The sequence below is a fragment of the Bactrocera neohumeralis genome, unplaced genomic scaffold, assembly GCF_024586455.1.
Source record: "Bactrocera neohumeralis isolate Rockhampton unplaced genomic scaffold, APGP_CSIRO_Bneo_wtdbg2-racon-allhic-juicebox.fasta_v2 ctg2108, whole genome shotgun sequence".
In the NCBI taxonomy this organism is placed as follows: domain Eukaryota; kingdom Metazoa; phylum Arthropoda; class Insecta; order Diptera; family Tephritidae; genus Bactrocera; species Bactrocera neohumeralis.
The window spans coordinates 18,373-34,112 of NW_026089975.1; the positions used below are offsets into that span (position 1 = coordinate 18,373).

Here is a 15,740-nt window from a genome sequence, read left to right on the forward strand (position 1 = left end):
GCGCTCCTCGGCGACCGTCTTCAACAGGTTGCTGAGCTCGTCGGATTGGGCTTTTTCGGCGTTGAGTTCCTCGTCTTGCATGTCGCACATTTCTTTCAGGTCATCGCGCTCTTTCGACAAGGCGGTGATCAGCTCTTCCTGATGAGCAACCTTCGCGTTCGCGCTGGACACGCGGCCTTGAAAGGACAACAGTTCAGCACGCGTGGCCAGCTCGTTGGCAGAGTCGGCGGATGCCGCCGCGTGTGTCTCTTCCATCGACTTCATGTTCGATTTTAGCGTCACGACCTCCTGTTCCAGCGTTTGTGCCAGCCTTTTCTCTCCTGTTCCTTATCGGCTCCACAGCAGTCGCGCTTTGGAAAAGGCTGGAGCACTGCGCGGCACTGGCGCTTCGACGTGGCAGTGCCTCATGTTTCGCTTGCAGTTCCGCCAGCCGTCGTCAGCGGTGCGTCGCAGAGGGATCGCCTCCGTTTTCATCGACTCTGCGCCGCCGCCTTCTGCTTCCACGTGCGCACCTCGGCCTCCAGCGTTTGCAGGGCGGCGCTCGCGAGAAGGCAGCGGCCCCGGTTCCGATGCTGCTGCTGCTGCTGCTGCTCTAACTGCTGCTTTAGACCGGCAATGGTTTCTTGCAGTTCCGTGGGCAGTCTGCGTGGCTGTGGCAGCGGCGTCGGCTCTCGCCTGCATTTCCTCTTGTAACTGCTGCTGTAGTGCTTGCGTTTTCCTGCTTCTACCTGCAGCTTCGCCTGCACCTCTTCCATCTCACTTTGGAGGGCGGACAGATCGACACTCGACGAAGCCATTGCGTTTTCTTCAACAGCACAAAAGCGGTGTTTGACTGCGCTTGTTGCCTCCCACCCTGCTCCTTTCGTGTGGCTTGCAAGTCGGGCGCAGGATCCGGCGCCGCGCGGAGGAAGCCGATGGTGCAGCCGCACGTGCTCGCGACGCTCGTTGTCGAGGGTGGACGGGCCATGTCTTCTACGTCCAAATCGTCTAACACTTCATTTTCAGGAGCTCAACAGGGCGGCGAGGTTGACCTCCGCCGCCTTTCTCTTTTCCGTTTCCTGCTGTTGATCCCGCCAGTCCTTCTCCCCTCCGCGTGGCCTTGGTTTTGGGTTTGGAATTCCGCTTGAATCACTGCAATCGCGGTCTCTGCGTCTGTCTTTGCGTGTGTGTGTGCTGCTTGCTCCGTTTCCCTCACGCGTTGCATCTGTGCCTGCATCATCTCGAGAGCCTTCAGCCGATCCAATCCCCGCGTAGCTGCTAACGTCTCCAGCTCTGCGCGACGGAAGCTTCGAGTTCTAAGAGAAACGCCAGAGAGCAGAGAAAACGCTTCGTGCGAGGAAACCGACGGCGGCGAGGACACCGGTGCGCCTTGCTCGTCGCCGGCAAAGGGTTGAATCACTTCCGAGAGAGAGAAACGCCTTGTCCAGGAAGGCACTTGAAGTACTCCGTCGACTTGAAAAAGCAAGTTGTTGCGGCCCAAGGTGCCCACCAGTTCAACGCCCGCCCTCTCCGTCTGCATATATATATATATATATATATATATATATATATGCCGCGACGGGTGCCCATCGCCTCACTGAGATTTGGCGGGGAGGATTGTCACGAAGGACTCAGTGGGCAGGGGCAGGAGCCCTAAAGGAGTTCCTCCGCGGCGCGCGCTGCGGGATGGGAAAAGCGTGGAGGCGCAAAAATAAAAACCGGTGGAGGTAGATCTCGGTAGTGGTGACGTCATGTTCTTTTTCCTTGTGTGCGCTTTGTGTTTTCCCACCTTTTCGCAATTTGTTTTTGAACTGTTCTTCCTGCTGAGAGATGGGGCTTTTTTTTTTTTTGAGTTGTTGCTTTAGGGCTAAGAGAAGCACTGTGGGTGCTGTCACTCAAAGAGACGCACAATACACGCGCACAACGTATGCCGACGATGGGCTGAAGCCAGCTTTTAAGCAACAGCCAGAATCTTGGAACGGTGGGAGGAAGGGGGAGAGAGAGAGAGGAAGATAGAAATGCTCTTAGAAGCTCTAAAAACGGAGAGAACGTCCATTAGTGCACGCGACGCAAGTTGAACCCGTTTTATCTTTTGCGAACAGCACCACACACAACATTTCTGATCATCATTTCTTTTTCTTTTCTTTGCCTGTTGTTGCGTTGTTTGGCGAGTAAAGCAGGGAGGAGGAATAAAGAAAAGGGGGAGAGAGAAAAGAAAAAAAAAAAGAGCAGACTGAGATGAAGTAGTTTAAAATAAAAAAAAGAGCTTGATCAAGTTTCTTCCACGATACGGAATTGCAACACAAACCATTTCAGGCGCTGGCACAATTTTGCTTCCAAACACAACGCAGCATCACCCACACACACACACAAAAAAAACAGCAAACAAACAAACAAACAAAAGAAGGGACAACAATTGTCTTCGTCCATGGCAAAACCATCACCACAAGGGGAGAGGAGAAAAAAGACGTGCTCGGGACAACGTTGTGAATGTTTGTTCTTTTTCTGTTCACCTCTTTCTCTCTCTTTCTTTTTTCCTTTTTGCGAGCCTACTTTCCATCAGTCTTCTTGAAGCATAGAAAGTTCATAGCCTTCGTGGTGGTTCGTGCGGCATTTGCAAAACGCGCGCCTAAGCTCTCCTCCGTCTGCTGCGGGCCACCACTACTACCGGCCGCCGCGTTCTGTTGTTGACCCGTCCCTGCCGCCTGTCCTTGCTGCGGCGGAGGCGCTGCGGAAGGCGCGCCGTTGTCGGCGCTCGACGAGGGCCCACTAGACTGGGTTGAGGGTAAAGCCGAAGCCGGCGGGGCTGCTGCCGAGAAGCGGAGAGCCGGACTGGTTGCCCGCGCCGCCACCATCGCGGGGAAAAAGCGCCGCGAAGTTGATGCCGCCGACAGAGCCACTGCTCGTGCCGTTCGCACTGCCCGCGGCGCCCGGCGTCGCACCGGTGGAAAGGCCGAGGGCGGACTCGCGCAGCAAGTCCCGCTTGGTCGCCTCCACGACGCCGCGCTTCGACAAGCGTGCAATCCACGGACGCACTTCCTCCCGCTGGAGGCCTTTGAGCTCCACGAGGCGCACAAAGGACTGAATGGAGCGGTCCTCCGGCAACGTGACTTCGTAGTAGACGTCGAGGAAGGTGTCGCCGTGCGCGTCGACTTGCAGAATCTTCAGTGAGCGGTTTAGCGCGTCGAACTCCTTGCGGACGAGTTTGATGTACCCCGTCAGCGCCTCCGGAGAAAAGCGGTGGGGTCGTTGTAGTTTGGGAGGTGCAGAAACACCTTTTCAAAGGCGGCAGAGTCCAACCGCATGGCGGCCACCGCCTCGTCGGTCAGCCGGCGCTGCTTGTAGAGGGTGTTGATGTACTTGGAATGATCGATGCCGCGACCTTGTCCAGCAGAAAACGCAGCGTCGTCGAGGAGAGAAGCACCGAGCAGTTGAGGACGAGGTCGTGCAGTACGGTCGACATGGACCGGACCAGCTTGGATTCGTCGGTTGAGCCGCCGTCCTCGTCGCGCTTCGCCATGAAGCCGCCGTTCGCGTACTCGCTGAGCAGCGGGCCGTTCGGCTCACGCCCTGCACAAGCGCCTGAATGGATTTGCTGTAGAGAAGCGAAAGGCATCGACGACTTCGTCAAAGGCGACTTCGGCCGGCGGGGCTTCGCTCTTTGCGCAGACCTGGTCGCCCAGGTCTTGGCTGGTGGACTGGCAGTAGTCCGCGGTGTTCACGATGATGCAGGCGCGGCGCATCTCCAGCGAGGAAACCGCGGGGCTCGGCAGGATCGTGAGGATTTGCGAGGCAAACTGCTTCAGGTGCGTGCGCCACACCTTGGACATGTCCAGCAGCACATCCTGCTGTGAAATACGCAGCGCCCGCATGAGCGAAGCCTTAATGAAGACGAAGATGTCCTCGGCGATGGGCAAGGCCGTTCCGGCGCGGACGTTGTCGTCTCCGTTCCAACCCGGGCAGGCGTTCTCGCCTTCGCCGATCATTGGTTGGCGCAGGGCCTCATCCATGTGTTTGCTTTCGAATTCAATAAACAAACCCATGTGGTCGCGGAAGGCCGAGAGGATGAGGCCATTGTACCGGTACACCGGCAGGTCCTGCTTCCCGGGAAGTCCTTGTTCCACGCCATGGCCTGCGTCAGGTCGCGCTCGATTTCAATGGTTTTGGTCAGCAAGTAGTTGAGGACCACCACGTCAATCGTGTCCCCGCCATCGCGAAACTGGTGGTCGAGCTCCTCTTTTGTGCGAATGCAAAACGTCACGCAAAGCTCCTGCGGGACGCACCAGTTGCGGGGGAAGACGTTGCGAAAGAGGCCTTCGTAGGTCTCCAAGGTGGTGCGGATCCCATGTACCGCCGCTCTGTTTTCTCGAGTTTGCGTCTTCCGTCCCACGTTTGAAGCGCATGTTGTACGTTTCCAGCACCTTGTCGATGAAGCGGTCGCGGATCTTCTTGATGCTCTCGGGCCCCATCAGATCAATGATCGAGCAGGCCTCCGCCATGGTGTTCTCGTCAACCGTCTCCATGTTAATCTCACCAAACACGTTGTTTCGTAGGAAAAACTCGATCTGCCGGCAGAGCAGGTTTTGCTTGTCGTTCAGCTCCTTTACCTTTGGCAAGTCCTTCATGCTTTCGAACTGCGTCGAGTACTTCTTCGCCTCCTGCAGCGCGTCGCGACACTGGACGTAGCGCTTCTTGTCAAAGGCCGTAGAGAGAGTTGCAACTGCAGCATCCACAACTGGATGGAGCGCAGGGTGTTGATGCTGGCGGTGAGGTTCGACTTGGCAGTGTCGAGCTCGCGGATGTGCTGACACAAGTCCCTGACGGTGTCTTCGCTCTTCTCGGCCTTGGCCTTGATGTCCGAGACGCGATCGTACAGCTCCGCGACGGCAGCGCGGGCACTGCGCAGGTCCCTATCAGCTGTCGCCGCATTTGCCGTCTGCGCCTCCACCGCTTTGAGCAATTCGTTCTCCGTCTGGCGAAGACGATTGCTCGTTTCGTCGAGAAAGGCAGGGAGGGCGGCGAGACTGGCCTCGTCGGGGAATCGGCTGTTGAGGTACTCGACGGGGGTCGAAGTCGGCCGCGTCAAAGGCGTCGCGGGGCGGACACACTTCGGCAATCGCCTTCTCCACTTCTGCACTGAACTTCATCCGTCCCTTTCTTCTGTGTCTCTTTCGTTCTCTATCTCTCTCCCTTTCGCTCTTTCTTCCGGGTTTTTTGTTTTTATTTTGGAGAAGGGAAGGAAATGTGTGTCGTCCCACTGTTAACGGTCGCGGATAGAAAGGGAGGGTGGAAAAAAAGAAGAGGCAAAAGAGAGAGCAAGAACGGAAAGTAGCTCTTAGGGAGTGACGGTAAAGTGCAGTAAAGCGGTAAACAACAAAGAAAAAGAGAGGGCAAAGAAAAAAAAAAAATAGAGTGTAAGGAGATGCTCAGCTACCGGCTCTACGCCACAATCCAAAACAAACAAACAAACAAAAAGAGAGGACAGTTCAGTGCGCTAAAAGAAGAAGAGAAAAAAAAAGAGAGAATAAGACAAAAAAGGAAAACAGAAGCGGTAGTGTTGCTCGCTTGCCAGTGCAACGTGCAAAACCGCTGGTCAGGCGTCATCTGTGTCTTTTTTTCCCCCTCTGGTTTTCAGAGAGAAACAAAAACCCCTCTCTCTCCTTTTCCTCCCCCCTTTTTTTTTTTGAGCGATCGCCGTCGTCGGCAACGATGCTCTGACCCGGAGCGACATCGACACTCGCAGAGATTCAACAGCAATTCAAACATCTTTTTTTTTTTTTTCGCAGATTCATGTTGGGGGGAGATCTGTGCATCTGTCCTGTCCTTTTTTTTTTTTTTTGGGTGTGAGGGACAAATACAAAAAACAAAAAAGAAATGAAAACAAACACTTCGAAAAAAAAGAGAGGGAGGCGAAGGACACTGTCAAAAAAGGAAGCAAAACACGCAAAACGCCCCCCCCCCCCCCACACCTTCTGTCCCAAAGGAACAAAAAAAAAGAAAAAAAGAAAAAAGAAGAAGCGACGACAGACGCCAAAAAAGAGATGAGGAGGAAGGAGGTTACATCGGCATCTTCTCCACTATCGCGCAAGAACGAATTGCTGTGACGCTCCTCTTTTTTTTTCTGTTTTTTCTTCTTCTTTTTTTTTTTTTATGAGAGAGGGACTGACAGAACGATGTGGACTTCCTTCTTAGGTTGCGAATTACTCGAACGAAACACTTAAAAAACAACAACAAAAAAACAGGAAACAGAAAACAAAGGGAAAAAAAGGAAAAGAGAGAAAAAGTCTTTATTAGGACAAACAAACAAACAAACAAAAAAAAAACAGGAAGAACACCAAAAAAAAACAAAAAGGGAGAGTCAGACCCATCATCTTTTCTCTTCCTTTTCTTTTTTTTTCCATTTGCACCGTCCGTCTGAACCTCAGAATTTTCCTGCCGCGTAGCTCTGTGTCATGCGGTGGACCTCCTTCTGGACGTGCTCCTTGTAGTCCGCGATGTCCCCATTGAAGCGCTTGGCTTCGCCCTTGTCCACAATCCAGATTTCATCGGCAATCTGCGCAATGAGTCGAAGATCGTGACTGACAACCACAACGGCACCCTCAAAGTTGTTGATGGCCTCCGCGAGCGCGTCGATGCTTTCAATGTCGAGATGGTTCGTCGGCTCGTCGAGGATCATGAAGTGAGGAGACTTGAAGGCCATCCAGGCAAGCACCACACGTGACTTTTGTCCGTCGGAGAGGTAAGACATCGGCGTCATCTGCGGCTTGCCGCTGATGCCAAAACGGCCGAGGGCGGAGCGGAGAACAGTGGGCTCAGAGACCTCAGGATACTCCTGGCCCATCCACTCCAGCGGCGTCAGCTCCATGTTGATTTGGTCGACAAAGTGCTGATGGAAGCGGGCCATGATGCAGTGGGCGTTCTTCGCGACGTAGCCCTCCGTCGGCTCCAGCTCGCGGCACATGAGCTTCGTCAGCGTCGTCTTGCCTGCACCGTTCGGGCCCACGAGGCAAATGCGAGAGTCCATGTCAACGCCAAGATCCAGGTTCTGGAAGAGCGAGGGGCGACCCGGGTAGTTGAAAGAGACCTCGCGAAACTGCAGCATTGGCGGCGGGAGAGGCCCGGCGCAGGGAAAGTTGAAGTTCACGCGGGCGTCACGACGGCGTCAGTGAGACCACCCCGAGTCATCTTGGCGAGTGTCTTTTCCTTCGACTGCGCCTGGCGCGCCAGTTTCGCGCTACCGTGACCAAAGCGCGCGATGTACTCCTTCATGTTCTTGATCTGGTTTTGCTCCCATTGGAACTTCTTCATCTGGTTGCTCTCCTTCTCCATGCGCGTGATCATGTACTGATCGTAGTTACCGTCATAGTACTGCAGCTGCTTGAGGTGCATGTGGCAAATCTTGGTGCACACATTGTTCATGAAATCCTGCGAATGGGACACCATGAAGAGGATCTTGTCGAACTTTGCTCAGGTAGTTTTCCAGCCAGACAACGGCCTCAATGTCTAGATGGTTCGTGGGCTCATCCAGCAGCAGCACGGTGGGGTTGATAAAGAGAGCCTGGGCGAGCGAGATACGCATCCGCCAGCCACCGGAAAAGCTGTTCGTCGGACGGCGCTGCATTTCAGGGGTGAAGCCAAGACCGAAGAGAATCTTGCCCGCGCGCCTCGGCCGTGTCGGCGTCCAGCTCGTCGAGGCGCTTGTAGATCTCCTCCAGGCGGTGCAGAATCATGGGGTCCTCCTGATCGGCGACGGCAAGCTCCTCCATCTCGCTCTCCAGGTTTTCACGCTCATGATCGACGGAGAGAACGGCGTCAAGCGCGCTCATCTCCGAGGCGGGCACTTCGTGCGACACGAAGTAGCGGTCCACGTGGGGAGGGGAAGGGAATCTCGTGGTGCCCAAGCACCTTGAGCAGCGTTGACTTGCCGCAGCCATTGGGGCCGACGAGGCCGTAGCGGTGGCCATTGACTAGGTTCAACGTCGCGTTCTCAAGGATGGGAGTGCCCTGGTAGCTGATGTCCACCTTCTCGACGAGGATGTCGTTCACGCCCTGACGGTACACGGGGTTCGCGTAGCTGACCATCGCGCCCGAGGACTTCTCCTCTTCCACCACCGGCTTGTCATCTTTCGGGGCGTTGGTATCCTCCGCAGCGGCCTTGGCCTCCGCCTCTTTCTGTGCCTCTTCCGCAGCGGCTTGCTTCTTCTTCAAGTACTTTGGCTTGGCCATTCTGCTTGTGATCCAGTCGGGCCGTGTCAAAGATCGTGGTGGCGGGAAAGAAAAAAAAACAGGCAGGGGAAAATTAAAAAATAAACGAACCGAATAAAAAACAAAAAAAAAAACAAGATTTACGTGTTTAACTTCACTTGGTTTCTTTTATTTTTATTTTAAAGGCGTGTAAGGGGGAAAGAAATGTTCCCTGTTTTGTGTTTTGCCTTTCAGCTTTGTTCATCTCTTGCAGGTATGCCCGTTGGGGTGTTGATCAAGCAAGAAGCGCTTGCTCAGTGCTGTTCCATTCTTCTGCTCTTTTGTTTTTTTTTCAGATGTAGCCCAGACAGTAAACGTTAAATAGGTTAAAAATGAAGCGTGCCTACAAAAATAAAAACAAAAACTAGAGTGATGCTGCCCCTTTACGCACTCGCTTCCGTTTCCGCTGCTGCTGCTGCTGCGGCCTCCGCCTTCCTCTTCTCCGCCGCCCTGCGCTTCTGCTCCTGCTCCTGTGCGCGCAGGCGCTTGAGCTCTTTCTTCTTGCGATCTGGCAGATCCTTGATGTAGGAGCGCATCGACATGGGCACCCAACGCTCCGGGTCCGGCAGTTTCCCCTTCTCGGGTGCGACCTTTGGCGGGTGGCGCATCGGACGTGCGCGACGTTTCTTCAGCCACGACTGCTGCTGCTGCTGCCGCTCTGTGGTAGTTGCAGCTGTTGCTGCGGCGCTGTCATCGTCGGTCACTGCCACGTGCCGGTGGAAGCCGCGTTCCTCGACGGCGGCGCGACTTGGCAGCTTCTTCCCGAGTGCGTCGATTTCTTTCGTGGACAGAGACGCGGACGTGTCCCTGTTGTTGTTGCTGCTGCTTGGGCTGCTACTACTGCCTGTCACCTTGGAGAGACACTGGCGGGCCTCGGCGAGGCTTGCGGCGTCCCCGCGCATGGCCAGGCCGAGCCCCAGCATCGCGGAGATCTCTTGGTCAGCGGCAAGTGCGGGGACGGCGGCGCAAACAGCCTTCAGAAGCGCCACCGACTGCGCGTTGCCAACAGGCCCCTCCTGCGTGGCGAAGTAGTGCACCGCCCAGGACAGCAGCGCCTTCTGCCCGGCGGCGGGGAGCTTTTGCACGGCAGCCTCAATCAGCGCGGCGGCGTCTGAGAGGCGGCCAAGCTGACAAAGCCAGGCCGCGCGGGTGGCGACGCCGGACGGCGTGTTCGCGACGTCCACGAGCGCGCTGCTGTTGAGCGCCTCCAGGGCCTTGGCAAGGTCGCCCGCTTCAAGGTAGACCTGCACCGCAATCAAGGGAGACAGCTTGCTCCTTTCGGAGGACCGCTTCGCGATGAAGTCTTGGACCAGCGTCTCGGTCGAGCTGACGGCGGCGTTGGCTCCTGGAGTCTTCTTTCCTTTTGTTTCCCTGGCGGCAAGGGCGAGGCGCAGAGACTGCGTGAGCTCACTCTCGGGGGTACTCCTTGGCCATCGCCTCCACTAGCTTCTTGCAGCTGCGCAGGTTGCCTGAGTTCAGGTGCAACAGGGCGGTGTTGTAGCGCACTGTCAAGTTCTGCTTGGAGGTGAGGCGGGAGGCCGCTTTTGCGTTCTGCGCCGACCTGAGCTTCTTGCTGGCGTCCACGAAGTCCTTGTCACGCCGAAGAGCCGTCCAGTTGATGGAGGCGACAGCCGTGGTGACCGCAGAGGACGGCTTCGCGTCCAGCACCAGCGTGAGAGAATCCGTTCCGCCTCCGCCTCCTGCTGCGTCATGTACTTCACGTAGGCAATCTGCACCCACGTGTTCGCGACGTCGTTGAAGAAGCGGCGCTCGTGTTCCTTGCGTGCCAAGGGTGGCCGCGCGCTCCACCTCCTGCGTCAGTGCCAGCGCGTCCTTCAGACTCTTCACGCGGCTCTTCGGGTTCTCCTGCGCGTACAGGGTCTCCGCCTGCTGGAGCATCTTCATCGCGCTGTCAAAGTCACCGGCTTCGATGAGAGCGGTGGCGGCGTTGTAGACGAGGTCGCTGGTCCTCTCATCCGCGTTCTGCACGACCTCGACGGCTTCCCTCGGCGCGTCGCTCGAGGCAAGGACGGCTGTAGTTTGTCTCGAGCTCCGCACGCTCCTCCTCGTCGCGGTAGACACGGTTGTCGAGTAGCAACTTGTAAATGGCCGCGGCGGCGGCAAACTCCTCGAGGTTGTAGTGCACCTGCGCGAGTAGGTGACGGGAGGGAGTGTGGTCCTTGAGGGTCCCGTTCGCGGTGGAGGTGAGCACTGACTTGGCTTCCGCGTAGCGACGCATGCGGTAGAAGCAGTACGCACGCTGGAACTTCACCGTGGCGCTGGCGGACGGCGAGAGACTCCTGCCGTGGACCGACTCCAGCGCGTCGAGGACCTCGATCGCCGCGCCAAACTTCTCGCTGTACATGCAGCAGACCGCCTTGCACTGAAGCGCCACGAGGTGGTTGGGCTTGGCGGCGAGGAGGCGTTCAGCAGCGGTCCGGATCTTGCCGGTCTCGGCGCCCTCCTGTGTCAGCTTCGCCAGCGCCTTTTCCAGTTTGGCGACGTCAGACATGATGATAAACAAGAAATGACTTTGTAGAAAAAAAAAGCGGAGAGGGGGAGAGAGCGGGGATAAAAGTGTGCGCGTTGAATTTTTTTTTTTGTACGCATTACCGTGTGCATTAGCTTAGGCACAACTCAGCGGCTTGCCTCTCCTGCAAAGAAAGCTGGCAGCGCTTCATTCTTTTTCTTTTTTTTTAGTGTGTGTGCGTGGTGCAAGCAGGTGAAGACGAGTGACGCCGCCGTAACAGATCACGTGAAAGCAACAGGGACAAGAACAACAGCAACATCAACAATAACAAAAAAACACGCTACAAGTCCCGAGTACGCCAGCGATCGTTCGTGATGAAGTTCCCCCACCGTTCCGGGACGACCTTCTGGTCCGCCTGGGTGTGCTTCATCACCTCAAGCTCCCGCCACTCCCTGCCAGCGCGGCGAGCACCACTTACTGTACTGCCAGTCGCGGAAGAACATGGCGTAGTGCGAGCCCATTTCCTTCTCTAACATGACGGAGAGCATCGCCCACACCACGTGGTAGAGCGAAAGCGTCCACAGCACGTTGTACCAGTCTAAATCCTCCGTGATCTTCCCGTAGACCGACGGCAGCCACGCATTTTGTGCACCGCGACGGGTTCGCTGATAGTCCCACAGATTCAAGCGGTAGGCGCGGCTGTGGGCGGGCAGGTACTTGCGCGAGAGCGTCGTGCATACGCCGACGCCAACCACCCAGAGCGTGATGTTCGACAGGGCAGACTGCCAGTTCACCTCCCACACCGTCTTCCTGTTCTTGCTCCACAGTGACTCCGAGAGAATCACTTGATGTGTGAACGTGATCGCTGCCACAGGCAGTGCGATGAAAAGATTCCGGTTCAGGAAGCCACGCAGGCCTTTCCCATCCGCAAGTTTGCCGCCCAGCACGACGGCGTTGCAGGGCAGCGTTATCAAGAAGGCGGCTGTGCCGGTGAAGGCAGCGCAGCGAAGGCGCGCAGACGGTACATTTTTTGCGAGGGGTGAGGTCGTGAAACTCCTCTACAGTCGCGCGCGGGCGCATCGATTGCCCGAGGTCCATCTTGTTTCCTCAACGCTTCTTATTAGGTCCTCATGTTGTAGTAGAAAAAAAAAAAGAAAGAACAAAAAAAAGGACGAGGACACACCACAAAGTCCAACGCAGGTAAAAGAAAAAAAGAGTTCTTTGCGTGCACGTCTTTTTTTTTTAGTTTTGCGTGTCCGGGGAATCACCGGGCCGACTCTCTGAGCTTTTTTTTCTTTTCTTGTTCCGTTGGCGGTGCGTGGACTACGCTATCTGCATCACTGGCTGGCGCACAATAAAGATTTCAAAAAAAAAAAAGAACAAAGAAAAAGCCCAATGGGGCGCTGTACGCCCATAAATTGATAGAGCACATTGGAAAGAGTGAGTCAGAAGGAACGCTAAGCTCTTCGTTGTCGTTTTTCTCTGCTCTCCGGCGAGACGTGAGTGTGTAGAAAAACTGGTCTGGAAGCTTACCACATGTACCACATCAAAAAGAGAAAGGCGATAATGCCGCCGTACACCAGCCACGCGTCCATTTGGTTTCTCCGCACCACTTGGAGGAGGGTCGTGTTCGACACCCCGATCGATTCCATCACGGTTGCCAGCTTGTTCCCCGTCCCGCTCATTCGACTTGTCTGCCCTTGAAGCGCCTGCAGCACCGCCTGGCTCTCTCCGCACATCTGTTGCATGCGCCGCCGGCTGTACTGAAGGCTCTGCTGCTCCCGGTGCAGCTGCTCCATCTCGTTGTAGTCCTGACGATCCGCGCCACCCGATGGCGCCCCGTACTTCCCGAGGAGCTGCTGGACATTCGATGCGTGTCCAGCCGCCAGCTGCCGCTTCTGCTGGCACCGACGCACCGTCGTCTCGATGAGTTGGAGCTCGGAGAGGACCTGCTGCGCTCTGCGTTTCTGCAAGTCCGTTACACCGCCGAAAGACAAAGACGACGACGCAGCAGAGGCGGCGGCCGTTGCTCGAGAATGCACATTCGCGGCTGCTCCACCCACAACCACTCCACCCGTGTGGTCGTTACTGTTGCCGCTGCTACTCGGCGCTCGAGGGAAACCGTCTCCCTGTTGTGGTGGTGGTTGCTGCTCGTTGGGAAGGGGAGGGGAATCTGCCCATGCACGAGCATCTGCAGGTTTGCAGTGGTGGCGGAAAGGGTCTGTAGCGCTTTATCAAAGTCAATGGCGGCACCGCGCTCGGCCTGCGAGGTGATTTGGTTGAGGAAGGAAGAGCCTCTTTGGCCTTGTGAAGCTCCTCCTCCGCTGGTGTCCTTCCAGTTTGCATTGTTTCTTTTTTTCTCCTTTTCTTTTTTTCTCTCTTGCGAAACAATCTTTTTTTTTTTTGTCCGTGCGCACCTGCGGGAGCGCTTGTCCTCCAGAAGAAGCGGAGAGCACACAGACCAAAAAGAAGAAAGAAATGAAGGGAGAAAGAAAAAGAAAAAAAAAAAAAGGTCGTTTCTTCAAAAAGAAAAAGTCCACATTGTCTCGTACGCTGTCCTGTCAGACAATGGATGTCCCTCTCTCTTTTCGCTCACATGCACAACGGCCTTTACAGCGCGGGTCACGGCTCACGGCTCACGAATGCTATTTCGCTTTGATTTTCTGTTCAGATTTTGCGATAAAAGATGGCAACAAAGAAAAAAAGAGAAAACATAAGAAAAAAAAGCTTCCTTTCTGTTCCATTCCTGTTTTTTGTTTTTTTTTACCAATCCTCTGGATGGGGTAAAACGACATCATCTGGAGTGAAGGCGGAGGCGTAACTGATACTCAACGCGAGCCAGAACGTCGAGGTGGCGGCGGCGATGCAGTACATCATAAAGATCATCCGCGAAAACTCCCCTGAGTGATAGTCGTTGATCGTGCACACCAGCGAGGCGTTCACCGCGGCGGGGGAACTGATGCCGATGAGAATGGAGACAATGAACGAGCGGTCGAGCGGCATGATGCCCAACCGTATGAGCCAGTGCACCAGAACGAAGGAAAGGGCAGGGGTGAGAAGCAGACGGAGAACCAGCACAATGCATGTGAACCGTGTGGCGTCGGGAATTCTATGCCAAAAGCGGCGGATCGCCCCCATCGCCGCCAGCATCTCGCGTTTGCGACGAACGGTTGTATTTCGAAGCTGCTTCTGCACCTGCCGCTGCGATTTGTGACCTTTTTGCGGGTGCGCGGCCCGCCGGTGCCGTGGTGGACGACAAGGTTCAGCTGGCTCTTCCGTTGGTCCTCCTGCTCCTCGTTCTTCGCCGCTATCGCGTCCATCGCCGCGCTGACGTCAAACATGGGACGGGGAGGAAAGAACGTCCTCCGCCGAGGCCGAGTTCGCGTCCTTCGGCTTCGACTCTCCCACGTTGTCTGCTTCCTTTCGCTGCCCGCCCGCCTGCCCATGCGTCTCGTTTTTTTGTTGGCGGGTACGGCCTCCATCTCCTCATCGCTTGAGGTGTCCTCGTCCTCGCTCTCCAAGTCTTCCTGCAAGACGAGCGGAGCGGCCTCCTCCTTCTTCCGCGCGAGTGTGCAGCCGAGGGCGACCAGCTGGAACGGCACGCAGGCGGTTCCGGCGAGGGCGATGCCTTCAATGATTGCGAGGCCCATGTAGGTCTGCGCACACCAGCGCAGCGGTGGGAAAGTGGAGACGAGAATGGCGAGAAAAGTGATGTAGACGGGTGGCGTTTGGACGGCAAAGAGAAAGAACTCCTTGAACTTCTGCCAGTGGAAGGCGCAGGCGTTGTCATGGGCGTGCACCAGCACGTCCTCCCCCCCTCTGGGGGCGGCGTTGAGGGCGGCGAGATGCCAAAGGTGTGGAAATCGCTGTAATGGAACGCGTGTGCGGCAGCCGCCTCCGCCCGCTCTTTCGGGTCTATGTGGCGCTCTTGCCGTTTCTTTTCCTTGGCCGCCTCCGCTGCCTTTCTCCGCGCCGCATTCTCGTCTGGCAGGTTGTGCGTCTGGTCGCTGTAAATGCCTCGCCCAAGGCGGGTGGATAGGCGACCACCGCGCCCAGCTGTCCGTTGCCGTCGTTGTCGTCCTTCTTCGTCGTCGTTGAACTCGGTGGGAACGCCGACGCCGGCGACACCCGCGAAACGCAGCTGCGGGGGAAGTGGCAGCTGCGCGTTGTCGAGGACAGCGCCCTGATCTTCTTCCGCGCCTTGCCCCTGCCTCAAGCGCATGAGCTCCTTCCAGCGGTCGAACTTGGCCGTGTCGATGGGCCGTGCGGTACGACAAGCAGGTCGGTACCATCGCAGCTGCCCGTGAACCGTCGGGCGCGAGTCAGGCCCGATGAGAACGTCCTCTTTCTCTTCCTCTTCTTTGCCGGCCTCGCTTGCCGCGTGGACTTCCGACGCTGCGGCCCACAAATGGCTTCGCAGCAAACGTCGAGGTGGGCGGACTTGCCGCCGCCGTCGTCGTCGTCCTTGTTGTTGTTGGCGATAAGTTCGGCGACAGGTCCTTTCGCTTCGGACTTTCTAACTGCGGAAAGACCACGTCGCTCGCCGGCTTGGGGGCAAAGTGCTTTCGATACTGCGCCAGAATGTCGTCGGCGCTGGTGTCGTCGACGCTAGGAGGTGTCGGCGCACTGACTTGTTTTTTTCTCCTCCGCAGGCGGCGGCAGCGGTGGCGGCGGGGGGGGGGAAGAGACGGCCGGGGCTGGTGGTGAGGCAGGAAAACAGCCAGCCGCCTGATTTCTACGGTTTCTGCAGGCGCGTCGTCTTGCTCTTCGTTCTCTCTCGCGGAATGATTGTCTTTGTGCATTTCCGAATCTCCTTGACGCTGCATGCGGTGCCGCAGCTCCTTCGCGAGTCGCTTCATGTTGCGCTGCTGTCTCCGCTCATAGTACAAGGACTCCGCCGCATCCGCCTGCTCGCGGGCGAACTTATCCTTGAAATGCTTCACCATGGGCCCGCCAATTGACCACAGCCCCAGTGCACAGCACAAGTTGTACAAGAAGACATACTGCTGACACTCGTTCACCGCTTGATCGTCCAGCCATGCGATGC

The 15,740-nt window shown here is 56.4% G+C and overlaps 1 protein-coding gene and 2 pseudogenes across 1 annotated transcript; all 3 read right to left on the bottom strand.

Moving 5' to 3' along the window:
* Positions 1-2,748: 2,748 nt before the first annotated feature.
* On the bottom strand, positions 2,749-6,048 carry LOC126766682 (uncharacterized; annotated as a pseudogene).
* A 352-nt stretch (positions 6,049-6,400) lies between these two features.
* On the bottom strand, positions 6,401-8,205 carry LOC126766683 (uncharacterized; annotated as a pseudogene).
* Positions 8,206-8,606: 401 nt separating this feature from the next.
* LOC126766684 (uncharacterized) lies at positions 8,607-10,122 on the bottom strand. The gene is made up of 2 exons (XM_050484418.1): positions 9,647-10,122; positions 8,607-9,594 (listed from the first exon to the last, which is right to left on the bottom strand). Exons 1-2 carry the CDS (start codon positions 10,120-10,122, stop codon positions 8,607-8,609), a joined length of 1,464 nt encoding a protein of 487 aa, XP_050340375.1.
* Between the last annotated feature and the right edge of the window lie 5,618 nt (positions 10,123-15,740).